The sequence below is a fragment of the Harpia harpyja genome, chromosome 1 (genome assembly GCF_026419915.1).
Source record: "Harpia harpyja isolate bHarHar1 chromosome 1, bHarHar1 primary haplotype, whole genome shotgun sequence".
Lineage (NCBI taxonomy): Eukaryota > Metazoa > Chordata > Aves > Accipitriformes > Accipitridae > Harpia > Harpia harpyja.
Genome location: NC_068940.1, coordinates 88,585,747 through 88,613,208, shown reverse-complemented (window position 1 = coordinate 88,613,208; position 27,462 = coordinate 88,585,747). Strand labels below are relative to the sequence as shown.

Genomic DNA, 27,462 nt, shown 5'->3' with positions numbered 1-27,462 from the left:
CATGCATTTTCAGCAACAGCACAGGGAGATGGTAGCCAGATACTTGAAACTATTTCTCTCTCTCTCTCTCTCTCTTTTTTTTTTTTACACACCATTTGATTAATTTGTTTCAAGGTCTTTTCAGTATATTACCTCACAAAAATATGTCCAATATCCTAGTGTAATGAATGTTTTACAAATGTTTTACAGGCACCTGAATGGACAGAGGAGGACCTCAGCCAGCTGACAAGAAGTATGGTTAAGTTCCCAGGGGGGACCCCAGGTCGATGGGAAAAGATTGCTCATGAATTGGGTCGATCAGTGGCAGATGTGAGTTCACTCAGATTTGCATTGTATAGAGAGTGACAAACCAGAACAAGACAGGCAGTGTAGAAGGCAAACGTATATGGGGGCCGACATTGTCTTTTGAGAGGGACTACAATCCTTTTAGGACCTGGAAGTGAACCATTAACTAACTATGCAAGAAGCAGATGTCAGCCAGTTTCTCCCTCCACAATTAACAGCTGTAACTGATCAGCTGGACAGGGGATTCTGGTGCTTAAAGTCCTGAGCTACTGTAACCCAATAACAGAAAAACAATGCGCTTCGGGTTTTGTAGCAACCTCCTTTCGCTGCAAGCCAATGTTTGTGTGACTTGGTTAAAGATTACACTTCTGTTTCAAGCCAGTCCTTAAAAGATGTAGATGAGCTAATGGTGTTTAGACAGGTGGTTTCCATTAATTAAACTGAAATATTTTTACAAACTTTAAAATGAGTTATACATATGACACCAGTTCAGTCCCTTTTTCTGGATTATAGCATAGTTAATAATGAAATTGTGTCAAATGATTAATATCCTTGTTAATTCATATTTTATAGTATTGTACCAGATATCAGAGAAAGCTTGTAGTTACAGATTTTAAGTGTTATGATCTTAAAACCCTTAGGGGCTAGGCTGTAAAAGACTTTTCCTTTTCAAGCAATAGATCACTAGAACATGATGTAGTGTCTGCTGAGGACCATTTGAAAGCCCTTTCAGCTGACCCTATTTTATAGGCTCTGGAGAGGTTAATGAGAATAATGTTCAAATCTGTTGATGTACATTTTCAGATTAGATGTTCTTTATTTATTATATTTTGGGAATTATCTTAAATAACGTGAAACAAAGCCTCTGGCTAGTGTGAAATATAACCCATTATAGCCTTCTGGGCAATTTGCATACTTCTTAAGTGGTTTTTTTCCCTGTTGATATAATCACAAAATGATATTTTTAGAAGTTATTTTTAAAGACTTAATGCATCTATACAGTTCTGTTACATATACTAGAAAACAAGCCATTTGCATTCTTATAATTTTAGAACAACACATATTATTTGCAAATAAGTAGATGTAAGGAAGAAGTCACTAACCTGCTATGCAAGTGATGAAATTAGGTCTTTTTTTTGTTTGTTCTGTTTAGTCTTGTTTATCATACTCCTTGAAGTATTTATAGTACTGAATTGGACTTTATTAAGAAGGTGCTACATTTTACTAAGCAGATATTAACAGCAAAAATATTTCATATGGCTTGGTAGTACGCGGTATGCATGGGAAAGATCTTTTGAGATTGCTTTGGAAAAACTGATTAATTTGCTTGATACTGATAATACAGACATGTGATAGGTATATGTGGAACCATTCCACAAAACTAACACTATCTTAAGATTCCTTTTGCACCCATTTTCTGCTCTATTCCTTGATGCAGATGTAAAAACGGTCTTTATTAAGAATCCTTTGCGTAATATATTTGGCCACACACCCAGTACTAGAAAGAAAAAACAAAGCTTAGTTGCTTCTTCCATTAGCTGAGAAGTCTTGAGCAACATGCTGTTCGTTTCAGTGAATTGGAAAGAGAAATGAAAGAAAGGCTTATGTTCTATGAGCTGTCATTTTCTTGTATGAAAAAAAAGAAATTTTCAGGGATTTTTATTTGTGGAGAAAGGTCTGTGTGTAATCCTTTTTACTTCCAGTGACCTCCAAGTCTGATTAATGTAAGTGTTCTCCACACAAGTTTTTACTTCTCTAAAAATTACCAACCGCTGATAATGCTGGGTCAGCCTTCCTGGCACAGACTACATTAGAGTTTCTGTTACTTTTATCATTGTACTGCATGGAGTTGCAGCAATTAGGTTTTAAGAGGAAATCCTTAAACAAAAGCTTCCTGGAAACTTCCCTGGATCTCAAACTGTTACTGAATTGGTATCAGCAATGCTGAAACTGGGAACTACTTCAGATATATCTATTCAGCTATTGAACAAGATGTACAGCTTATCCTTTATATTTGTTGAAGGTGACATAGAATAGCATCTAAATTTACAGCAAGGATTCTTATTTTGCTTGGGCATCACCATAGTTGGATAAGAAATGTTACACTAAAACTGCAGGAAAGACTTCTGGTTTTGTTAAACTTTGTGCAAGAAAAAGAGGTGTTTGCACGTGCAGGCAGCATTTGCTGCCCAAACAACTGTTCCCTGTTTCCACTGGGAGAGGTGCAGGGAGATAAGTTTTGGTGTATGAGGTGCTGTTTTGAAAAAGCTTGTGTAGCAGAGTTTGGGAATCCCTTGCTTATAGCTAATTTAACATTAGTCAAGCCAGAGGGAGTTTGACGTGTGTATTATCTGGCAAATACACTAGGTCTTAAAAAAGAAAAACATTCAAGGGCAAATTTCCGACATTTTCTCTGACACAGGAAAAACCTTTTAAAAACTTGAGACCACTTTCTGCGTGTTTCTTCTCCTGTAAAGTATCAAGAGCAGTAAGGTTTGCTTTTCCTTTCACAGTTAGAGAACTGTAGTAGAAAGGATTGACATGGTAACAGTGTGCTTGTTTCCATGTGATTTTAAGCATTCAAACCGTTTTTAATAGTAGATTAGCTAAATAGGTGTTAATAAAAACAGTTCAAAGTCATCCAGTCCAAAATGATCTCTCCATTGTTGCTTCTGTCTCAAAGCTTTCTTCCTCAGCAAAAAAAGGTTAGAAAAATATTTCAATACTTTTTAAAGAATAAGCTGAAACCATTCATATATACCAGAAAAGCATCAGTGAAATTCACTTCCTCTACCCCAAAGAAATTCCATTTCAAATTGTCTTAAACTCCTTCCTTTTTTAAAAAAGTAAATTCTTACATCAAGCTATATTCATTTCCACGGGCAATTTTTAAGCAGGGTGAAGTGACTCGAGGAGAGTGTTCTTGGCTTTTATGAACTTTTCAGCTTCGTGGTGTTGTTTTAACTTAGTTTTGTGGGTTTATTTGTTTTGGAATTGTTTTTATATATTTCTGAATTTTCCTCCTGCCATTATGTTAATGAGTTTTGGAACAGTATAAAGGGAAGTGTCTAATGCTTGGAGCTTTAATACTGCTTTTTCACATACAAAGAAGGCCCCAAAAGTTTGTGTGTCTGACTCATTTCCAGAGAGATTTGTTCAGCTTGGAAAATTCTTCCTTGATTTTGCTAGAACATGACTTTGATACTCCAGAATCTGGTGAGCACATGTAAATCTCACAAAGCGAAGAGGAACTGAAAGTATATTGGAAGATGAGTAGAATTCAAAAAGGTTAGGACAAATTGGAAAAATAAGATGCAAAAAATAGGGTGAAGTTAAAGAGACAATATATGCAAGGACACATAGCAAGATGGTGATCAGGTTCACAAATAAAAAATGCCAAACAACTGGCTAGGGGTGGCTCTTAAGCAGGAGGAATGTGGGGATTAGCGGAGATAATGAGCTAGATACAAGTCAACAAACAGCAAGTTGTTGTGAAAAAGGCAAGCATCTTACTGAGAATATGCAAACAGGAGGATGGTAAACCTGCATCTACATCCTTAGTTTGTGTCTAGTTTTCAGTATTGCACTTAAACACGTGATTCAATATGAGAATCCAGATGAGAATTAAGAGAATAATAGGTCTCTAAGTGTGACCTGCAAGGAAAGATTGTGAAGGAATTAATTTTGTTGAACTGAAATTAAATATGAACTGAGGATGTAAGTATTCAACTACATAAAAAGAAAACTGTAAAGAGGAAGGGGCTTGTGCACTGTATTAGTTTTATAGGGCAAGAAGTAATTACCTCAAATTTTATCACAGGCTGCAGAGTTGGGACATTGAGGGGCAAAGAATTACAATGGAGATGATAAAGCAGTGGAATAAGCTGCTGTGGACGCTCTGTATTTGCAGGCCTTTGAGAACAGGTTACACAAACATCTGCAGGAAACAACTTCAATGTAGTGATTCTGCCTGAAGTTAGGTCCTTCTCTTCATATGGTCTGTGATTGGACTAGCAAGTGTAAGCTATCTAGGAAGAAAAGGGGAGGAAACAAAACCTTCCCTACAATTGGAAGCATGTGTGAACTAATCTTAAAAAATGTAAAATTAAAGCCAGATAGTCACTATAGTATACCTTAGCTTGACTGTTCTCAAATTCAGTAATTCCTAACAAGGTGTTCTTTCAGATTTTTTTTTCTTTTCTACTACTATTCAAATTGGGGGTTTGTAGACATTTAAGTTTGTTAATTGTTATTTCCCAAAATACTGCACAAATAAGGATTACTGTAAGGCCCATTATGTGGGCATGTCTACTAGATTCTCCATCCAAACAGGTACTTCCACACAATGTGATGCAGGCCACTGCGAAAGTGCCAGCCAAAATCCAACAACAAACAGCTTTGTCCATGCTGTAGTGCTGCTGAGTTCATTCAGCTCTACAGTTTCTGTTTATGCTGCCTCATGTGATACCAGCATAAATATCTTTGCAACATATTCCTATGCTTTTCAGCTTAGAGCTAGGTTAAGCTTGCAATACAAGGTGCAGACATACTGTAAGAAGGCTTATGACTTTAACTTTTGTCATGTTAAATACAGGATATGTTTATCTTGTCTCTCTTCAGGAAGACATCTTTTAACAGCCAATGAATAATCAACCCAAAATAGATGAGGTTAAGTTGTGCTCATTTTATCAGTATGTTTAATTATTTAAATTGCTAATTGTCATTTTAATATGTGCATATTGGGAATTTAGCAATCTTTTCCTGTAAAGATGATTTTCAACTGGCTTAGTATAATGAAAACTTACTGCTTTCACAACTGAGAGCTGCTACAGCTCTTTAAGTAATTTTTATTGCAATTGGCTGGTGTTATAAATTAGAATTTTAAGTATTTTGATTATGAAAGGGAAATAGAGTTCAGTTAACTCTAATCAGGATTCCTGCCTGCTGACCTGGTTACCTGTACCACTGCTCTCTGTCATCCTCTAAACATCTGTTCTTTGACCCATTTTCCTTGCTGAATTTGTTGCTCCAGGGTGAGTTCTCATTCCTGTCCTCCAATACTTAAGGAAATAATTGACCTTTTAAAACAAAATTTAAAAGTTATGTTTGAATTTCCTAAGCACTGTGAACACCCTATAACATAGTATAAATAATGAATGGAATGGAGTTTCAAGGCTACTATTTCTGCAAAAATGATATTGTTTGATTTGACAAATGCTAAGCCTTACGAAGATTTATAACAATAATTGTCAGCTTTTTGCTGAATTAAAAAACTTAGTAAAAGCACTTAGATGTGAAATTATAGAAGTATATTGTACTTGACAATACCTACCTTTATAGATAAAAAGTTTAAAAAAAATATTTGCTGAAAGGCATAAATTAATTTTAGTAACTACAAAGGACGTTCAAATTGTAAAAATAACAGAGGAAGTAAAAGCTGTCTGGCATGCCAAACAGACTTTAATGTGATTATTAGGTACAGGTTTTTTAAATTAAAAGCAAAGAGATCTCAGATTTCATACTTGTGAAGTAATATCATTCACTTGTCTTACAGGATTTAAACTGATTCTGTTTGCTCCTGCAGTCACTAATCTCATGCATTTGTGTTGCAAAAACAGACTGACTGGAATTTGCTGCCTGTATAGAAAAACACTAAGGTAGACAGCAAAACAATAGACAGGTGGCTATATTTGAGCAGACATTCTGAATTATCATGAAACCCAAAAGCATAAGGTTTTGGGGGTGTGCTTATTTTGCGGTATCTCTTGTATGTCCAAACAGCAGTTTCAGCCTTTAAGCCTGACTGCATGAGTTCATAGTCATTGTACTTTATACGCCATTCTAAACTAGATTTCTTATTTTTGACAAATGCAAGCTCTTTACCTTGCCAGCAAGAAAACATTTATATGAGAAATGATCCATACGTAAAAGTTCATTAATTTATTAGGTTTTTTGCTTCTGGAGATTGTTTTCCTAAGTCTGTTTTACATTTCATTTTGTACACTATGTCTGTGTTAATTGCTGTGTTCTCCAGTTGTGGATATTCTGAAACATTCACCCTTAGCAGCTTGCATATATTTACGTAATCAATAGTTCTTGCAGTTGCTTATTGAAGTATAAAGACCTAGCTTTGGACTGAGGTCCAAAAGAGGTTATGAATATCTCAGATGGGATTTAGATCATATGTAGATCATGTAGATCCCTCAATCTGAGAGTGAAATCTTCAAAACACCTGTCTAATCCTACAGACACACCAGAATGTCTCTGTTGATGCTTGGAGGAGAGGAAAAGGTGGTTGCTGTTTACAATTACCTCATTGTAAAAAGTTTTCCTCTGTGCAGTTCTACAGTTGCCTCTACCATTTTTGCAGAATTGGGCAGCACAATGCATCTTACACCCAAATGCAAACGGATTGACTTCCTTCTCATAAAGCATGACCAGAGCATTCTTGTCACTTAGAGGAGAAAGTTTTTTTACAGAAGACAATGGGACATCAACTTTTAACTCAAATAGATGGCTTGTGGGGTGGTCAAACCAGTGATGCTGCAACTTTTTAGAGTGGCTTGAATTAACGTAATATCCCATATACATCCTGGTGAGCTGGGTTTGAATTCCGTTGCAGAATTCAAATCTTCTGACTCTCAGGAAAGGTAATGCATTTTGCATCAACAGTCAGGAAGTAAGATACCCAGGCAGTTGTTGCAATGGGCATTTGAGCCAAACTTCTCTCCTACATGAGTGCCCATAGTATTGAGCTAAAGACTTTCAAACATGGGCTTTAACTGACAGAAAAATAAAAAAAAAAGCATAGTATGAAGACTCCAGCATCATGACAATTCTAGTTGCTGAGTTCTTCCTCTTTCTGTGTCCTGAAAAAAGGAGGAATTCTGCTGCTGCTTCGAATTAACTATTTGGGTACTTCAACTGGAGAGAGGCTAGTGTTCTACATCTGGTGATTTAGGCCAAGTTTGCCATTTTTGCAGGCCACATCTTAAACTGCTTCATAATTAAGCTCAGTTGTTTGGGGGATTTCTGTTAAGGTAGCTACCTCTTCTCCATCAGGAGATAGTGGCAAAGTTCAGAATCACACATGGCTTCAAAGTCCGTAACCATAAGAAAACTGTACTGTTGCCAGCTGCAACTGGTTGGTCTAAGCAAATTCAGTTAAATTCATAATATGTTTCTTAGTTTTTTCAAGAATAAAAGCACAATGTCCTTAAAATACTCATTTTCTATGTTAGCATTAAGTTCCACATGTCATTTAGGCAGTGGATAAAGACTAGTTACGTTATATACTTTTGGGAAAATCGTTAACAATCTACTAAGCAAACTGTTACAAGCAGTGCCAAAACAAAGGTGCATATTTGAAATATTTCATTTCAAGAGATCTAGTAAGTTGCAAATACTTTCAAAAATTGAGAATGATTTAGCTTGATGCCTCAGTATTTGAAGTTTCACCAATCTGTTAAAACTGGAGGACAATTTTAGCAGCCCTTTTAGTGTATGTAAGGGAAGGCAGTTTATAAAGCAACGAATTTTGAGTCTGTCACATGAAAATAATGGGTCATTATTGTTGTCTGACTTGGGTCAAACAGTTCTTGATACAATTGTGGTTGCTATGAAAAAGGTATTTAGATCTAGATTGGAAGAACAACTCAGTGAAGCAGGTAGTATTTTGGTTTTAAAGTGAGAACTGCAAGTTTGGCAATTTATTCTGTGCTGTTCTGGAAGGTTAGATCTGCAAAAACCTACTACTTTGACAAAACCAGGAAGGTGTTAAAATCCTTCTGTGTCTGGCTTTCTTTTATGAGAAAAATGTGATTATAACTCAAATTAGCTTCAAAGATTCGAGAAATTCCTCATTGCTGCGTATTAGCCTCAACTACTCACAGGCTGTCTCCACATTGGTTTTTTCCATAATTCCACAGATCTTGGCATTTTTGCATGACATAACTAGACGGAGAACATGCAGGAAGGTAACAGCTGGGTGAACAGAACACTGCTACTGGGACAGCAAATTTCTGATAGTTGATGCTCAGAAATTGTGGCAGCTTTAGTAAATTTTTAGAGAACTTCTGCTCAGGAAGATGCTAAGAATAGTAAACAACTTTGTCAGAACCTCTAGTTTTCAGTAGCGCAGTAACCTATCATCCTTCCTTGCAAGAAGGTTATATACATTTGGGAAGCCAAGCGACATGGGTTATTTCTTCCTCTACAAACCCCACATTATTTTCTCAGAATGTTGTCAGAACCCAAGAGATTTTAATTCTGTAAGTATCTGGTGCAATCCTAATCAACAGAGGAGGAAGGTAGATTGTTGCCCACAGAAGATTGCCAGGAGACAGCAAAATGGGAAGACTTCAAAGCCCTGTCGGTGTGTGCCCGGCGAGGCTGGGCTGGTTGTGGCGCTGGAGGGGTCAGCTGAAGTGATGGGCTGGTGGCTGCTGCTGTGGGAATGGGGAATTGCTCTTCATCTTCTGCAAAAGGGCTGTTTCCCTCTGTTTGGCATCAGTAGAATCACTGTACCTGACTTTAGAGAGATTTCCCTCTAGGTCTGTCACAGTTCCCTGCTTTTTTTTTTTATACCTGCCTTCCCTTCAGGATGAAAAGTAGCTCTCATTCATGTGATAGCAAAATTTGCTTTTGCCTGTGCTACTGAGATTCTTTTAAGCTGACTCTCAATAATTTTTTTTTTCTCCTGTATGTCTCTGAAGCATCGATTGTCCCATCTGAAAGAGGTGGCAGGTGTCCAGAGTAACAAGAGATTTAACATCTGGATGGTCATGACGAGGAATGTTTTTACTGCTAGGCGTCTTGTTGAGTAGCAACTAGTCTTGTGATCTGGACTAATTGTCAGCAGTACAGGAGGCAAGCAGCTCTGTCTGGCTTTCATTGCATAAAATCATCCCACTAATCCCGCTTGCTTTCAATAAAATCTTTTTGTAGCTGAAGAGCTATTGAAACTGAATTCAGAAAGGAGTTCTCAGAAGCAAACTGTTCCTGTGGCTTCTTTCTGTAAGTCCCGTAGTAAAATGGTTTGATTTCTACTTCAGCAATTTGATTGCTTGCATCCAACCCTTTTTTTTTTTTTTGGTCGACTTTCTCTAAGAAAATCTGTTTCACTGTGCATGTGATTACCTGACTTTATTTGTGACTTCTGTTATCCCTGGTGGACTACAGGGATGCCTAGGTTATTTGGGCATAGAAACAGCAACGTTTAAAGTTGATTCCTATAAAATAATGCAGTGTGCCTGTTGCAGGAATATGAGATCTGCCCTCTTCTGTTTTAAATCAATTTCACAGCCTTGATCCTTACTGTTCAAGATGTCCCCAGACCCAGGATTTCTTAAGGGCTGGCTAATACTCTGGTGAAAGCTGTTGTCAATACCAGCAGGCTTTTAGCACAACTTCTCACAGTCATGTTAAAACTCATAATTTAATATACATGAAAACTGTAATTTTAAAGCATTATGCAGGAACAATCAGCAATAATAACTAGAAGAGTAATTCTACAACTGCTTCATACTTTGAGTAACAGTATTTCCAGGTATGTTATCTGTTACCTAATGAAAAAGTACTATTATAAGCAAGTTATTATAAGAAATTGAGTAGAGAAAGCAATAGATTAACTTACATTGCATGACTTAGCGATTTATTTTTTTTTAAATCACTGTTAAGAACTAGCTAGTAGATAACACTACTCATCACTGGAGAGGAAATTTAAACTGATATTAAGGATGTCAGAAAGTATGGAGGGACTGGCAACAGAAGAGTCTGCAAATTTGAGTGGAAAGAACAATGATTAAACTCAGATCAAATTGAAATACAATTTCGTATGTTCCATAGATTGGATTCCTAATAATCCTTAGCAGTTTAATACTGACATGTTATGATTCTTGCCCTGTGTCAGCATCTTTAACGGCAATGACAGTTGAAGCTGATGGACAAATAAATCTTAAGTCTAAATAAGTGATACCTGAACTCTAAGTGAAAAGAGCTGGAGTAAACATGAACTGTACATAGCACCTGGAAAAGGACTTGAAAAATTATCTGTATGAAGAAGAAAGCTGACCAAAAAAAAAAAAAAAAAAGAATAATAGACAAATAATCTTCTCATGTAACCTGTGAATGATGATAGTAAAGCTGTGAGTAAGAAGCTTGATGAGTTGTCAAACGTATGTCAACTGAAGGTGCTTGTTCAGTGTTTGAAATTGTAGATTTTTCAATATCTAAACCATACACACAGTTGTTAATTCCAGCTTACCTGGTGAATGTTCAAATTGAAAGTCCATCAAAGTATGGACAGATATCGTAATGCCTTCAAAAGAGAAAGTCTTGGAAATATTAGATGTGATAAATGGAGTAACTTACTACAAATGCTACACCTGGGTTCACCAAGTTGTTATGGCTGAAGTTATCTAAAATAAGCTAACCTATGGCAAGACTGTTACTTCTGAACTTTTTGCATGTAGGGGGAAATGTGAAGTGCCATTAGGATCTAGGAATAAACCCTAATCCTTCACTGTTCTAGTGGAGAGGACTGGTTTGGATTCCAGTTCAAGTAGATGTAAGATGCAGCAAAATTTGTATCTGTTATGGGATACCTACACTAACCTAATTTGGGAACGTCTGTCTTGTAAAGAAAACTTGAATCCAGGATATTGATTTGCACTACTTCCAATGCCAAGTTTATGTTGCATGCGTTGTCTCGGTTTGAAAGATAAAATGTGATTGCCAACCTCTGAAAATATCAGAGGTTCAACATGGAGAAAATCGAACATTGGCTTTGAGGTGGCAACTTGGTATAGCTGTCTTTGTCTTTGCTTGCAATTTATTGTGCTCTATTGTGTTCAGGGAATCTTTTCTTCTGTCTTTTTCCTGCCTTCTTGGCCTTATGAGTAGGCTGCAAATCTTGGAAAGAAGTACTTAAAAAAAATAACAAAATGGTTTAGAAACAGTTTTTTGGAATACATGAATGTACATAGATAATGCCTTGTCATATTTGCAATGAATCCACTGCATCACTGCCATAAGCTCTGAAGGATCAACTACTTGTTTGCATGACAAGTTGTTCTCGCTCTTTTCAAAATTATCTATTATATCCAGTTTATATAACATAATTTCTATTTAAGAGATGCATAGCAGGACACCACTAACGATCGATTCTGTTCAGCAGTCAAGAATGGATTCCCCTCCACTCAGCTTTTTAAAGCATTGGCCCTATAGAGGCACTCTGCTAATAATTAAAATGGAACGCGAACATTTTAATTTGGATTATTTTAGGCTATAAACTCTTCAAGGAAGGCAATTTCTATTAGTGGATCATCTGTTTCAAAGAGGATCCATCCTGTTGTTTCAAAATCAGGATCACACAGATCAGACAGAACTGTTGGTGCTACTTAAAATTATCTGTTCATATTAGTATTCTGAGATTTCGCTTTGAACAAGTAAAACTTTATCATACTGCAACAGTAGAAACTGGAGTTTTCTATGCCAGATGTCTACCTCTGGGTAAAGGTTTTGGTTAATTAGAGTTGGGGTTTTTTTGTTTGTGGAATTTTCATTTAAACTTAATCATCCCAGGAAATGAGGTTTAGTTTGTAGGGAAAAGAGGCCACTTTCCCTTGTTAAGTCTTGCTGTCATGTTGTTAAGGAGATCAAGCACTTGCCTATTTTTAAAGCAAAGTCCTGCAATTTCATGGGCAGAAAGGTGGGTGGGAGAAACCAAACAGACTAGACTACAAGCAGATGGTACCAGAGTATTTTAACTATTGAAGTACTTGCTTATGAATCTTGTCATAGAACAAAAGTCCCAAATCTTTATATTTTCTTCTTCTTCCAGCAAATAGCTGTACAACCCCCTGGCAGGTTTGTTCTCTAGTGCTACTCTATGCAGAGGATAATTGTTATTGTTAACATTAGTTAGGTAAAACAGCAGAGGTCTATGCTGTGGCTCTAAAGGCTGAAATTATTTGTATTGTGGGTAAATAAGATCTCACATGGAGGAATTTCTGACTTTGTATTTTTTTTATTTTTGCTCTGGGCAGCACACTACCAAGTGCCTTACATTAAACAGATCTTAACATCTGAAGTCCCAGGTTCAGATAGCAGGAAACACAGGTTACCCCATCCCAGGCAGTATCAGTTCTGATTCAGTGCGTTGCCTGTTCACATTTTAAGTTTTATTTGATTTGGGTGACTCAGACTACTTGATTTCAATTTCTGGCTTCTTCACAAAGACCTCATATTCAAAAAACTAAAATTGAATCTGGTATTAATAAAACATTTTCAGTAATAAGTGCGTATATTTCTTTGAGTACTACGTTTTAAGATGCGTTTATGTGGTACTTGAATTTTGGACTGTCGGTCATTTGATATAACACAGATGCCAAATGATTAAAAGGATCTTAATTTTCTATGAAGCTTGTCATATTTGTTATCTATAGTGAGGTCTAGAAATTTGGAATGGGGAAGCTCCTCATTCTAGGTGGGGAAAAAGCCTGTTTGTTTCCTTACTTAAGTAAAAATGACAATGCGAAATCTGGTGTTACTTTTCTCCCAGGATGCAGATTCCGGTATACATGGAGAGGCTGAAGCAGGCAGCTCTCCATCCTTTGGATTCTCAGTAATAAACTTTAATCCTGAAGTATCAGGACTTAGGAGGTGTCTTTGCTGATCTTTGGCAGTCAAACTGTTACATTTCAGTTCGGGACTGAATGCCTGTCCATTAGCGTGCTTCATCATCTGGACTTACGTGGGTTATTTCATTCCTTTGTTCAGTATTGAGAAACTTAATATATAGAAGATAACTCATTTGTTTCCTTTCCCCCCCCTCTCCTTGTGGTATTTTTAGGTTAGAAAATTAGGGTTTAACAATGAAAGAAAATAAAATTTTAATATCAACTGTGATGTATTATGGTGATAGTAATAGAAGTGTGTAGCATTGCTTACATTATTTTAATAAGCTAGGAATGTTTTAGAAAGGACGAAGTCTAGAAAGTTTCTTTTTGCCAGTTTGGGATCCATATATGAACAAAGCCAGCAGAAGAACATCAGCCTTGCCGTATTTAATGTATGTTCAATATTGGTATTTTACAGTAAGCTGCTAATGAATTCTTCTATAGCCCAAATAATGTAATTTTTTAATATTCCTTTTTTTGTTGTTTTCATGCAGGTTACCATGAAAGCCAAACAACTGAAGGATTCTGTTACATATACACCAGGTGTGTGCTACTAGATCCTCACTGACGCATATAAAAAGCACTGTATTTGGATTATAGCCATGCAAATACAGTGCATTTTGTACCTTTTGAGGTATGCTTTGCAGAGAGACTTTTGCAACCTTGCCTTACTTTGAGCGAAGAACTCACGGATATTCTGAGGGAACGTTTCCCTTTAGCTACATCCTCCCAGGCTTTCTTATTCAGTTTATTGTGGGTTTTGTTCATTTGTTCAGGCTCTGTTGTGTTATGTTTGTTTATATCAGTGTGGTAATTTACTAGTACTTCACACATACCAGATAAGCTCATAATTGGCAAAGTTCATTGCTTCATAACAAGCACCTTGATTTCTTGATAAGCATTTTCCTTAAACTCTTAATCTAGAAGAGGTTTTTTTCTCCTCTCTGCATTATTCCAGGTACCTTTTATTTGCGGGCAGTTCCCTGCTTGTTTGTGGTTTTATTTTTTTAGAAGTGTAACAACAATACTTCTAACAGGTATCATTAGGCTCTCTGAGCTTAAAACGCTGGCCCAGAATTCCAAGAATGTCAAAGTCAACGTGAATTTGCCAGACCACATAATCACCCAGCGAGAAAGGGAGGAGGAGGAGGAGGAAGAGGAGGAAGAGGGGAACTATGATCGTATCCCAGAGCAGATGGATGTCCAAACAGATCAAAAGGAGATCACTGCAAGTGAAACTAGACACCGCAAACGAAAAATTGTCAAAGCACCTGAAATAAGTCTACCAGCAATGAAAGAGGTACCAGAAGAGAAGGGCAGAGGAAGACGCCAGAAAGATTTTGATAACACCGAGCAAGAGGAAGAGAGTGATGATGAGAGCAGAAAAAGAGAGAAAAGCCGTGCCCCAGAAGAACTGTGGACTCAAAATCAACAGAAACTTCTTGAAATGGCCTTGCAGCAGTATCCAAAGGGAACATCGGATCGCTGGGATAAAATAGCAAAATGTGTTCCTGGAAAAAGCAAGGTATGCTTAGTTTTGTTTGAACTGTAGTATAAATTGGGGGGAAATGTATTTTCTACCAGTTTATGATTACCTTATGAACTGAGGGTCCATGCAGAAAGGTGAGGTCTTTACTTAGCCTATCAGTCCAGACATAATCAACCTAAAGAGCATTACTGTCATGTTTGTTGTTTTTATTTAAAACATATTTTCATTTAATTCAGTTTGTTTGATCTATTATAGAAAATGTTGAAATACCTCCTGTTTCATTTAAATTACCTACCTCTCCTCTGCCTTTCAGATCTTCAATTGCAGGAAAAATTAGATTTTAAAACAAATCTTGATTCAAAGTTAGTAACCAAATGTTGATGAGCTGCTTTACTTATACTTTACAATACCTTTCTCAACCCATCTCAATGAACAAACAAAATAAGTAATCCATCTACAAGTGTTAAATGCTCAATAATCTATCTAATGTTCTTTTTTGTAAGTATAATCTTTTTAAAATAGCCATTTGTCATTGATATAGTTTGTCTGTGCTAGATTTCATAATAGTTGTGATAGCTTAGTTTGCTTGCTTCAGTCATTGTAGCTGCAAAAAATCCTAATTTTATTTGCGCCAAGCACAGTGTGTGAGAGCAGGAAATGTGGGTGGGGGATTTGAGTGTTTCTCTGGCCCTGAAGCTGTTCAGCAGTATCTGGTGTCAGTGGGTGCTATGTTAGTGACTGTAAAGTCTTATCTTACCTATCTGCAGAATAACTGGTCTGAAATAGGTGTTACAATACAACTGTTTAATAATTGCTTTTCCAGTCATTGTCAAGAAGTACTGGGCAACTGTTTTCTTGGGTTTGTGTGCTCTTTAAAGAGAGAAATTATCCATTAAGAAACGTAAATTGCAAGTTCATTTTTCTAATCCGCTCTTCACTAGACATAGATTCTCCCTCTAAAATTCAGTGCACTACTTTAAAAACAAAAACCAAAGCAAAACCAAAAAGACCCCCTAAAAACCCACACAACCCCCAGAACCTAGCTCTTCTTCTAGAATGAGGTAGCATGTATAGAGTTAAAGCAGAACTAAAATACCAAACTTAATTAACACTTTTGTTTTTCCTTTTAGGAGGAGTGTATAGCAAGATACAAGTTGCTTGTTGAACTGGTACAAAAGAAAAAAATGGCTAAAAGCTGAATGTTCTGAGCAGAAGAGATGTAGCTGATCTTTGTCAAAATGGGACTTTAAATCTCATGTGCAGGAAATTGCATTTTTGTACCTCAGTATTTCTATACATCATGTGCCTTAGTAAAAGAAAATATTAATAAATCTTATACCATCTTACCTATTTTGTGTGTTGAAGAATGAAGGTGTATTTTTGTGTTGGAGAGCTGCTTATGTGGATGTGTGATAACAATGTCTTAAAAATTAGTGGACCTTCAGGGAGAACCTACACTGATAATTGCATACTGGAACTGGTAGGTTTACAGCCAATGAATGTACAGAATATAAAGAATTTATATTTGTTTTGAAAGAGAGAATTGATCTGAAACTGTTAAGCAAGTATGAGAGTAATGGAACTCTGGACTCAGAATGTATTTTTCTTTCTTGCATCTATAAATCCACGACCATATACTTATAAGCATGTCTGCTGCTACGTGAAATGTCTAGTCATTCTAGCAATATTTTGAAATAAGTAGTATTTCTAATCTTAACTTTCACGTACATTTATATGCACCTGCAATATAATACCTTTTTCACCAACCCTGCAGACTCATACATAGTGTTAATTTGGTAAAGTTGAAATGGGTAAGAACATTAAAGGCCTTAATTTCTTAATTAGAAATTAAGATATAAAAGGCATATGCTTCATGACCAGTTTTGAAGTTCAGAATAGGACCTAAAAGCTAACATTATTGGGCTAAGAGTTCTCATATTTGGGGGGGGGGGGCTGTATATGCTGGATTCAATATAGTTTGATTTTATATTTGAAGCCTAGGTAATAAGGGTTGTTATTCATTACTTGCTATTTTGTTTTTCATAATTTTGGAAAAGTTATACAAAGCTTAAAATGCTAGAATAAAGGGTACTTAATGGGCTGTAAATTTTATCAATAGATCACAGCAGTGACCATAGCCTTTTGCAAGAAATGTCTAGGACTTGCAGGTTTTTTTAAAGAATTTTTTACCACTCAAATTCTGATTTAATACCAGGATTGTAGCAAGTTTGGGGGCTTTAATTCAAAATTAAAATGAAAAATCACAGGATCATGTATCTGAACTCAAAATCAGAACTTGGTGGCTGAAAATCTCCATTAACTTTCTGCCATTTACATGGTTGATTTTCCCCAGTAACTGCTTGCCAATTGTGTTGCTTCTGACAGATCAGCATTTCGACCAAATTTTATCCCATTCCCATAAAACTTTAAGGGAGCAGTATTTAGGGAAGATAACAGTGTTCCATATGTGTTCCTTTACCAAGTGGAACATTTGGGGGTTTGGGTTTTTTTGGTCATATATAAAAAATTAATCTTAGTAGAAATAATGATATTATGGAAACTTTACTAGACACAAAGTAATGCATCTAAATTTTGTTTCATAGAGAACGTCACAGGTTAACTGCATTGGAAACAACATATTTAGAAGCTGTAGTATGATCTGTGTGTGCTAACTGATCAAATAGTAATTCTGTGCTACTAATGCACCTATGAAGGAAGAGCCTTAAGTAAGATCAAGTGAGATATTTTCAAGAGATAGCAGGAAATCTTAACTTTGAAAAGGTATTAGTCATCCAGAACACCCAAAGACAGATGACTGTAGCTGTAAAGCAAGGTAACTGAAATGGTTAGGTGAATTGGTGAAAATTAACTTCGTGGAGCATTGATGGGGCTGGGGTAGAAGAACACTAGCGAATGGAGATTTATTGTTCATGAAAAAAATAGACTGGCAATTGGAATATTTCTGCTGTTTCAAAAAAGAAAGCAAGTAACAGGAGTGTATAGCCTGTGAGGATAAGAGAGTCATCTTTCCTTTCCACTCTGGATTTACAAAACTTCGCCTGGAATGGTGTTTGGTATATCACACTTCAAGGAAGGCGTAGACTATCCAGAAGAGAGCAAAGACAATGATCCAGAGCCTACAAAGCCTAATTTACTAGGAAGGACAGAAGGAATTGTTGGTATTTGCTCTACACAAGAGAGAGAAAGAGGGAAATCTTCAAGTATGTAAAAGGGGAGCCTTGCACTTGTGTGATCTCTGCGTCTCCCTGATGCAATTAATACAGAACTGTTGCATGTCTGTTGTGGCTACGAAGAATAATAACGGCCTCAGTTTGGAGCGAGAAATAGTTTAGTTAGATATTGGGGCAAAAAAAATCCAGTGGCAAATGTAGTAAGGTCTTGGGAGGACTTTGATACTTTTATCATTGGAAATCTTTAAAAACTTACATGTGTAAGAGTACCTGCTTAAGACTTGCACATATCACTGCTGTGTATGTGGCAATAATTATGTACTGCCTGCCCAACACCTTCAGCTTCTCCCTGCCCTGGACTTTCTGGATGGGGTCGAAGGAAGAAGGACGAGCACAACTTACTGGTAAGAAACTTTTTCTCTTTTTTTGTTTGTAAGAACATTCACACTGAGAAACTTTAAGCAGCGCTCCTGACAGTTTATCTGAAGGAAGATCCTTAAGGATGGGCAAAGATTGTACATGCCATTCTGTCACACTTGTCAGGCTAAGTACCTGAAGTGATGGATGTCGTTTGTCTAATCACAGGTGCTGCTCATGCCTGGATGGAAGTGAATTCATGGACTGCATCCTTATTGCTTGAAGAATCAAGCTGCCTGAAAGTAGGGGCGAGCTGGCTGTGTAAGAGAAATGCATTGGCCTCTTCCACAGTGGAACTGCACCATGAATTGGTGGCAGTTGGGCCCAACTGTCTCATCGTCAAGAACAGGGAAGCTTTTGCAACGCACAGGTGGGCTATTTGGGCCTGGAAGGGTGTTTCACACTGAGTAGCCTGGCAGTGTACATCTTGGGATGAGGAATGTGGTGAGTCAGTGTCCAGCATCAGTGGATCTAATCTCTGCAACCAGATGCTCAGAGATGCCTGTTTAGGAGGGATCCTTCACGTAGTGATGTAGTGAAAGCTTTGTCCAGGCCTCATCCAGTCTTACTTCATGTTTGGTTCCTCAAGGGCCAAAGGAATTGGCCCAGCCTAAGCTTTAGCTTTTGTGTTTGGCTGCAGGGAGGAAGGCAGTATGGGGTAAGAGTCCAAGATCTGCAGGGCCTCTCAGGGTCCTCTCCTGGGGATGCTAGGTGTCTTCTGGATGATGAGACAACTGGCCTTTTTGGCAGTAGATCTAGCCTGTCATGACCGAGGTCAGATGTGATGCTCGAGGAGCAGTGAACCGTAGCCAGGCTTTGTTTTCTCCCCGTTCTGGTATCCACCACCAAAGCTGGCTTTTCTAAAACTTTCTGTCCATGAAAGTCAAGGTCACGCTAGGCTTCGGATTTAAGCAGCTTCTTCCAACTTTCATTCTAACACGGAATGCAGATTTCCTTTAAGTAACATTAATAGTTGCCTGCTAGCAAAATATTTTTTTCTTTCGTGGGCAGTTGTGAGCTGTAGCTCAAAGTGCCTTTTGCACTATAACTTTATGCATGAAAAGGTTTCAGTCTCAGAGGGTCTATGCTGAAGCTTCTGTACTGTGACTTGCACCCAAGTGAGTTAGAGCCGAGTCTCTTTTGAGCATCTTTGCACATCCCTGTTGATGGGATTAGGCAGAACGCTATGGAAAGGAGCATTTGCGGCTGGCTAGCCAGGGAGGGCAGTGTTACTGTACAATACTGTCCAAATGCCAAGTTATAAAGCATCAGAATTTTGTAAAATTATAGCCTGACAACTATACACAAGTGGATGAGTAGAATATGATTGAGATGCTATAAAGGTTAATAGTGCTCTAATTTAGGCTAGGTTAGTTCTAGAAGACAGACTAATAGATGCTGTTCTGCACTGTCCTGTAGCTCTAAATGTTTGGACTGTATTAATTATTCTCAACTTTACAGCTGTCAGGGTATGAACTAATTAAAAAAAAAAAGCTGTTTCAGGGAAGATTTTGCAATGTGACCTCTTTATGAGATGACAATAGAAACATTGAGTGTTTGACTTACTTTAAAAGAGCTGTCCTTTAGGCAGAACCAACAGTGAGATTTTTAGTGCAGCTTATGAAAAACAGGCACCAGAAAATCAGTCAGTTAAATGTCACACAATGCTATTGCTGGAAGAGTAGCTCCTGCTAACACAGCTTGAATGGCTAAAGTTGATAAAACCAGGGTTTGAGAAGTCATAGGCTGTCCAGAATTAGTTGGCTCCTGTAAGCCATAAGGTGTGTTGTCATTTTTGTCAGTGAAGCTGGATTTTGGTGAAAAAAACAGCAGAAATTTCAAAAGCCTGTTAACACAAAACTCTTCTGAAATGCAGCACGTTTAGTCTGTGCTGCTCTTGTGACACTGAGCCCGGAGCTGTTCCCGACACATTTGAGGGTAGCTCAGTAACCACTGACTTGGCTGCTTTGGCATGCCACAGGGAGGGCAGTATTGGCTTCTGCTGAACTGGTGCCAAATCAGCCACAGACCATCATCTTTGATGTCAGGATCTGCAAAATCATTGAAACAAGGTTGTGTTTGCCTGCGTCTGGCCCTCTCACATGATGTCATTGCTTTCTTTAAAGGGCTAGTGAATTGGATTTTTGTTCAGATGTCAGAACTGTGCTTTTAATTATTTCCCTGCTGTTGATTGTTGGTCCATCAGGACTGTGCATATGGTAAAACATCCACTGCTGTCCTGGGCTTCTGGCACCAACCTCTTAACAAGCTGAGATTTTAAGAATGTCCTGAATTTGACATTTTCACTAGTATTTCCAACTTTGCCCCTTTCATGCTTCTCTGTGTCTTACCAGGAGACTGATATCAGAGTTTAGGCAGTCCCTCTCAAAGAAACACACAAGGAAAAGCAGGGCTTACCACTTTTACTGGTTTCTGTGATACTGCTCCAATAGGAGCAAGATGACGTCTACCAGGTAAAGTTTTTGGCTTCAGGTTAGGTCTGTGAATAAAGCAGCGGTAACATAACCTTCGAGTCCATGACACCAGTGGAAGGGACACTCAGGATTCCCTGGAGGCATCGCGCTGGTGGGCATATTGGGCTTTTCTTCCCTCCATCTACAGGCCTAGCAGTAGGAAGTATAAGTCTAGTGGCCCAGCATATATGTGCTATATACTCTCCCTTCTTAGCACTGACTAACAAATAGCCAATGCCCAACAGAGCCAGCAGAAAGATGGTACCCAGTTCTAGAGCTTATCTAGACAGTGTATAGGTTTAGTCAGTAGAAATGCCTTGTCTTCTAAGCCTCTTCACCTCATAGCATGAAAGAGTCAACTACCCCTAAAATGCAGGGAATTTTTTCTAGCCCTGATGACCAAGGAGCCACTCAGCAGATAGGGGTTAGAGATGCCCCTAGCTGTGCCAGATGATGTTTCACATACCCCTGGTGTTAGTTCTGAGCTTGCTCATTTACCTTTCCTCTTTCAGGACTCCAGTTTTCCCCACTTGAAAATAAAACAAAAATACTCAATCCTCAGGATTTGAGCAGATGGAATAATATGCAAATGGTGTAGGCCTGTGGCAACACTATCCTCCTGCTGCTTGTTCCAAAAGCTAGTCTCAGCCCAAGGCTGCACCTGACTAGCAAGGGGCTAAAAATGGTGAGGAAGCCATAATGCATCCCTTGTCTGCCAAAACCTGTACTAGCACAAACCTCACATTTTATCTTCAAGTGACAGTACAGGAAGGGTCAAGTTCCTCCTTGCTGCCTGGGAAATAAAAGACCAGGAGTTCAGCTGTGTGTTTACCAACCCTTCCGTGGACAATAAGCCAAATTCCTGGAAAAAACATTGAGCTGGTGTTACAGAAAATACAGTACAAAAATTACAGCAACAACCAAAGGCCTTGATCACCTCAACACAGGCACCATGTAGATAAGGAACCCATCCCATTTCTTTCCACAGAGCTCTCTGTAAGTTGTTTCAAAATTAACTGGGGCCCTTAAAGAAACAGCTCACTCCTCCTCCTGTGACTTCACAGTAATTTCTCTCTGAAGGATGAAAGCAAAAAACTCTGACATCAGACTATGGTACAGGGCTGCAACTAACTGGACATTTGCATCCAGTAAGCAAAAATGTCCCTGGACGGTATTGCAGCCCTACCAGTGTCTTGTGAAAGCAAAAATTTACATGAGAAACATTTTAAAAAATTTGTTGTAATAAGTTTTAGTGGCCATGTGCAATTGAAATCCTTCCTGTCATGTGATGTTAATAGAAATATTCAATTCTTCTACAAGACTCACTTTCACACAAGCAGTATACAACTATAAACATTATTAAAGTTTATTAACAAAAGCTTTGTACATATCTCTTCATACACTTGGAATTTTACATCTAGTCAAAATAACAGCACATTTCTATCTTACCTTTTGTACAAATTGTTACAGAATATCCACCAGTGGGTTGAGTAAGTAAAATAAACCACTGGTTTACTTTTGTAAAGTATCTACAAAAGTGATTTGTGACATTTTTAAAAAATTCCCCAGAACATATAAAAATAAATTATTTTTACTTTTCAATTAAATCTACTAATTAGAAATATTACAAATCAAAATATCAATGTTTTCTTATGAATTCTTCACAATACAAAACAGATTCACAAAACTTTATTTACAGAAATGAGGTAAGAACTGTGCAATGTTTAACTAAGAAACATATTGCAGAATTAACATGTTCTTCCAAATAAGTACACAGTGGAGGTCTAATTACAGCTGGGTCTTTTCCTCTAATAATTCCCACCTTAATATTGGTTAGTGGTCATTACCCCCATTTAAACTATCCTTCACCATACTGCATAGACTCACGCCATGAAATCAGCTACTGTCAGAAGTGTTGTAACACAACTTCACCCGTTTCAACCACTGGTAAATTTTAGTGGGAACTATTAACTCACTTTTTTGGTAATTTATTAGTGAAAAGTGACCCAGGTAACAATCTGCCTGAGCTATCTACAGTGGTATAAACACCTCTAGTAAAGGCAGAATAACAAGGCTGCTGGTGCAACACAGAATATTCCCGCTGCTAACAAGGACATGGCTAGTGCATGATCAGCTGTTTGCAGCCATTTCAACAAAATGGAGGTAGCAACAGGCACTTGGTTTAGGCCAAACACTACACATGCTTCTTCCAGTGTGGCCTTCTCATCTGGTAAGAAAACTTTGTCACTGGAACCAAACCGGTTCCTTTAAAAACCTCAGAACTCTAAAACCAACACCAAAATTAATAAACTTTGGATTCCATACTGTAATTCTTACTCAGGAAAAACCCCCACTATATAACAACAGGAATTTAAAGGAATAAAAAGTTCAGAAGTGGATTCCCTTATGAGTCAGGTTTCAAAACAGGTGCATAAAAAAGAAATGACAAACATTGAGTCCTGGCTGCCATTACAAGCTTAGTCTAAAAGGATATATTGCAACTGCAGCAGCAGATCAGACTGGCTAGGGTTGGGGAGGGTTTCTTTTTTAAAACTACTGCTCTGAAACCGAAGTAATGCATGATTGCAGACAGTTTACTAGCCTTTAAATTTATAAGATTAGGACTGAAGAGTCAAGTATATGTTTTTCTGTGGTTGAATTTGTACTTAGTACCATCATATCGACAAAATAATTATGGTTTGCAGAGTTTTATCTACTTCACAGTCTGAACCATTAAAAAGTACGTCCATTTTAGTGCAACAAGAAAGCAAATGAAAGCCTACCAAAAATATCCTTATGAAAATTATTAACCTTTTACTGTGCAGTAGGAGTTCCTTGTTACATTTCTTCAATCTGCAGAAAGGAAAACTGCAGTTTGCAGCCAGATGAAGTGCTATAACAGCAGGACATGCAGTTCTCAAGTATCATTCAAACGTCAACTCTTCTCTGACGCAACTGGTCCAGTTTTATCATTGAGCCTCTGTGTAAGAGAAAATACTTCTAAAAATCAGATTATAAAATACAGAGTTAAGTAAAATTAAATTCATAAAAATGACCAAGCTGATGAGGCACATTTAACTAGAGCTATCTAAATAGTAACTTTTGCATTGTAAAGAATAATCATGTATTGTAGAATTAAAAAGTGGGAAAAGAAAGAGTAATTAAAGGATGAGTCCTACACTGAAGCAGCTCGTACTAAGGTCATCACACCTGGCATTAGAAAACACCAATTTTGCTTCTACTTTCATTCCAACAAGACTTGCTGTTCCTGGCTGTTGGCCTCTCCTTAGAACTTCGTGACAGTCAAGACAAATACCAGGTGACCTCTGCTACATTTTATCCACGGAGAGGGCTGAAATCTACACTTCATCAGAATAAAAATACAATTTCCATTTTGCCCCTGTCACAGTTATCTTTCTTTCATAAATTGCTACAAAGCCATTTCCTGCAAGTACTGAACAGGACTGAGCAAAAACCTCATCTCATTCACTAGGCATTCAGAAATGCTTGAAAACCTGTTCCAGCTGGAAATGAGATTAAAACATTCAAACTTTTGGCAAATAAAGAATTTATTAGAAGTTCTTTTTGGATTAAAATAGTTCAACAATCCAAAGCAATCTGTCTCAATTCTAACCTTAACAGAAAAAATAAATAAAAAAAAAAGCAATTTCAAAAGAAACATATTCCTAAGGCTTTTGTTCAAAAGATGTTCTGAGATTTCCTGGTATTGTTTAGAGCTAACTGTTATAAGAACAAAAACTAAAATTGTAACAGTGTATTTGTAAAATATACTAGTGCTGCCCGGTCATGCTGTCCAAACCTAGTAATAGCCATTTCAAAAAATTCAAAATAAGGTCATATATAGAATAATTTGTTCTGATGCAAACCAAATATAGGGTCTCAATTCTATTCACTACTAATTTTTAGAAAATGAGGGGAGAGAAATTTTAAACATACTAGAACAAATTGTGAACATTTCTAAATGAAGGCAAGGCACTGAGCAAACCCCTGTGATAGAGCGCTGCTGCTCTGACAGTCAGTGACCAGGAAAGAACATGATCTTACCAGAGTCCTGCAGTTTGCAGTGCGGTTGCAACATCACAACAACAGACCAAACTGGAAAGTGACAACAACCATGCACAAAGCTTAATAAAAGTAAACGCTTGTGTTTTAGAATGGAAGGGAGCTGTTTCCAGGAAAACTGTCTTGAAAATTCATCATTTATGTTTTGTGACTCACCTTACGTTTGGGAAGTACCACAAAAGCCCAGCTGCCGGAGTCCTCCTCCACCACCGTGCCCCTAAAGTAGCTAAGGGCTTTGGGAGTGGGGAGCAGAGAGCAGACTATTATCTAGCCTCACACTCTTCCCGCCTGCTGTTGCAGACAAGCTTCCCTTTTTTCACTACCACTGCCGTTTGATGTCTTCTCCAAGGAATACTGGAACTTTGTCTTCCTGCTCCACTCATCCTTTGTTTTTACAAGTTCCACATGCTCCTTCCCTTCTCATCCTCTCTTACCTTAACTGTATGACTGTCCTGGTTTCAGCTGGGATGGAGTTAACTGTCTTCCTAGTAGCTGGTACAGTGCTATGTTTTGAGTTAGGTATGAGAAGAATGTTGATAACACTGATGTTTTCAGTTGTTGCTAAGTAGTGTTTAAAGTCAAGGATTTTTCAGCTTCTCATGCCCAGCCAGCGAGAAAGCTGGAGGGGCACAAGAAGTTGGCACAGGACACAGCCAGGGCACCTGACCCAAAGTGGCCAACGGTGTATTCCATACCATGTGACGTCCCATCTAGTATAGGAACTGGGAAGTGGGGGGCAGGGAATCGCCGCTCGGGGGACTGGCTGGGTGTCGGTCGGCGGGTGGTGAGCAATCGCACTGCGCATCATTTGTACATTCCAATCCTTTTATTATTGCTGTTGTCATTTTATTAGTGTTATCATTATCATTTTTAGTTTCTTCTTTTCTGTTCTATTAAACTGTTCTTATCTCAACCCACGGGTTTTGCTTCTTTTCCCGATTTTCTCCCGCATCCCACTGGGTGGGGGGGGAGTGAGTGAGTGGCTGCGTGGTGTTTAGTTGTTGGCTGGGGTTAAACCACGACAATGACCCTTAGAGAATGAAGCCTATTCTCTGAATACTTGAAGAAAGAATTCCTGTCTTGGGGGTTGTATTGGCTTTGTGTGGCAAGGTTTTGGTAGCGGGGGGGGGGGGGGGGTTACAGGGGTGGCTTCTGTAAGAAGCTGCTGGAAGCTTCCCCCGTGTTCAAGAGAGCCCATACCAGCCGGCTCTAAGACGGACCCGCCGCTGGCCAAGGCCGAGCCAATCAGCGATAGTGGTAACGCCTCTGTGATAACATTTTTAAGAAGGAAAAAAAAAGTTGGGACAGACGGTGAAACGGCAGCCAGAGAGAGGAGTGAGAACATGTAAGAGAAACAACCCTGCGGACACCAAGGTCAGTGAAGAAGGAGGGGGAGGAGATGCTCCAGGCGCCGGAGCAGAGATTCCCCTGCAGCCCGTGGTGAAGACCATGGTGAGGCAGGCTGTCCCCCCTGCAGTCCAGGGAGGCCCACGGTGGAGCAGAGGTCCACCTGCAGCCCGTGGAGGACCCCACGCCAGAGCAGGTGGGTTCCCGAAGGAGGCTGTGACCCCGTGGGAACCCCCCGCTGGAGCAGGCTCCTGGCAGGACCTGCGGATCTGTGGAGCAAGGAGCCCACGGAGCAGGTTTTCTGGCAGGACTTGTGACCCCGTGCAGGACCCACGCTGGAGCAGTCTGTGCCTGAAGGACTGCACACCGTGGAAAGGACCCATGCTGGAGCAGTTCGTGAAGAACTGCAGCCCGTGGGAAGGACCCACGTTGGAGAAGTTCGTGGAGGACTGTCTCCCGTGGGTGGGACCCCACGCTGGAGCAGGGGAAGAGTGTGATGAGTCCTCCCCCTGAGGAGGATGAAGTGGCAGAAAATAACGTGTGATGAACTGACCGTAAACCCCATCCCCGTCCCCCTGTGCCGCTGGGGGGCTGGTAGAGAATCCGGGAGTGAAGTTGTGCCCGGGAAGAAGGGAGGGGTGGAGGGAAGGTGTTCTGAGATTTGGTTTTATTTCTCATTACCCTACTCCGGTTGATTTGTAATAAATTGAGTTAATTTTCCCCAAACTGAGTCTGTTTTGCCCATGACAGTAATTGGTGAGTGATCTCTCCTGTCCTTATCTTGACCCACAAGCTCTTTGTTATATTTTCTCTCCCCTGTCCAGCTGAGAAGGAGGGGGAGTGATAGAACAGCTTTGGTGGGCACCTGGTGTCCAGCCAGGGTTAACCCATCACAGGGGTGGAGGTTACAGGCCAATGCTGAAGGCAATGGAACATCTTTGCCAGAAAAATCTGTCTTGTTTCCTTACCTGTCTCGGAAAGGTTTTATTACTCTATCAAGCAAAGGAGTTGCTCAGCCTCCCAGTGTACAGCCTCATCTTCCCATGCCAGAACCAGGATACACATAGACCATTCTCCTAATACATATTTCACCTCCCAGCAACAGGCTCCTCATCTCTCAAGTCATCAACTAATCTCTGCAGCTCCACAGTGCCTGAGGCCTGGCCAGGACAAACTCTTCAAGTAAGGTGATAAAAGGAATGATCTACAAAATAGTGGACACAAAGTTGGGGAAGAAGGTTGGGGTGAGGAGGACTAGGCCTGCAGTTGTAATTACAAGAGGAAGGCAGGGGTCACTGTATTGGTGTCCTGATCCGAGGAAACAGGAGTGTGCAGCAGACAGGTTAGGTGTAAGTGACTACAAGTTCACAGAGTTCTGAACCTCATTAAGTGCAGCCCAAGACTCAAGAATAATGAAATAAAGAAAATAAAGAAAAAATCCACCATCCTTGAGTTCTGAATACAGGCACATAACTTGCTGCTTATCTTTTAGTTAC

The 27,462-nt window shown here is 38.8% G+C and overlaps 2 protein-coding genes and 1 long non-coding RNA gene across 9 annotated transcripts in view; 1 reads left to right on the top strand and 2 right to left on the bottom strand.

The window, feature by feature from the left end:
- DNAJC1 (DnaJ heat shock protein family (Hsp40) member C1) overlaps window positions 1-15,798 on the top strand; it is a 114,606-nt gene extending 98,808 nt beyond the window's left edge. The window contains exons 9-12 of the mRNA XM_052804086.1: window positions 190-309; window positions 13,460-13,508; window positions 14,003-14,490; window positions 15,585-15,798. Coding sequence (XP_052660046.1) covers window positions 190-309; window positions 13,460-13,508; window positions 14,003-14,490; window positions 15,585-15,653 — 726 coding nt within the window. The 3' untranslated portion in view covers window positions 15,654-15,798. The remainder of the gene's footprint in view (window positions 1-189; window positions 310-13,459; window positions 13,509-14,002; window positions 14,491-15,584) is intronic.
- A 6,080-nt stretch (window positions 15,799-21,878) lies between these two features.
- Window positions 21,879-27,462, bottom strand: part of MLLT10 (MLLT10 histone lysine methyltransferase DOT1L cofactor) — a 134,590-nt gene continuing 129,006 nt past the window's right edge. For 5 of the 7 annotated variants that reach the window (XM_052804048.1, XM_052804041.1, XM_052804068.1 and 2 more), the window contains one exon: window positions 21,879-23,533. In XM_052804048.1, the coding sequence (XP_052660008.1) occupies window positions 23,465-23,533 (69 nt within the window). In that variant the 3' untranslated portion in view covers window positions 21,879-23,464. The remainder of the gene's footprint in view (window positions 23,534-27,462) is intronic. The other 2 variants (XM_052804058.1, XM_052804034.1) reach the window with 1 other exon arrangement.
- LOC128149201 (uncharacterized) lies at window positions 23,600-27,318 on the bottom strand. The gene is made up of 3 exons (XR_008237569.1): window positions 26,854-27,318; window positions 25,640-25,694; window positions 23,600-25,058 (listed from the first exon to the last, which is right to left on the bottom strand). It is a non-coding gene; the product is annotated as an uncharacterized LOC128149201 (long non-coding RNA).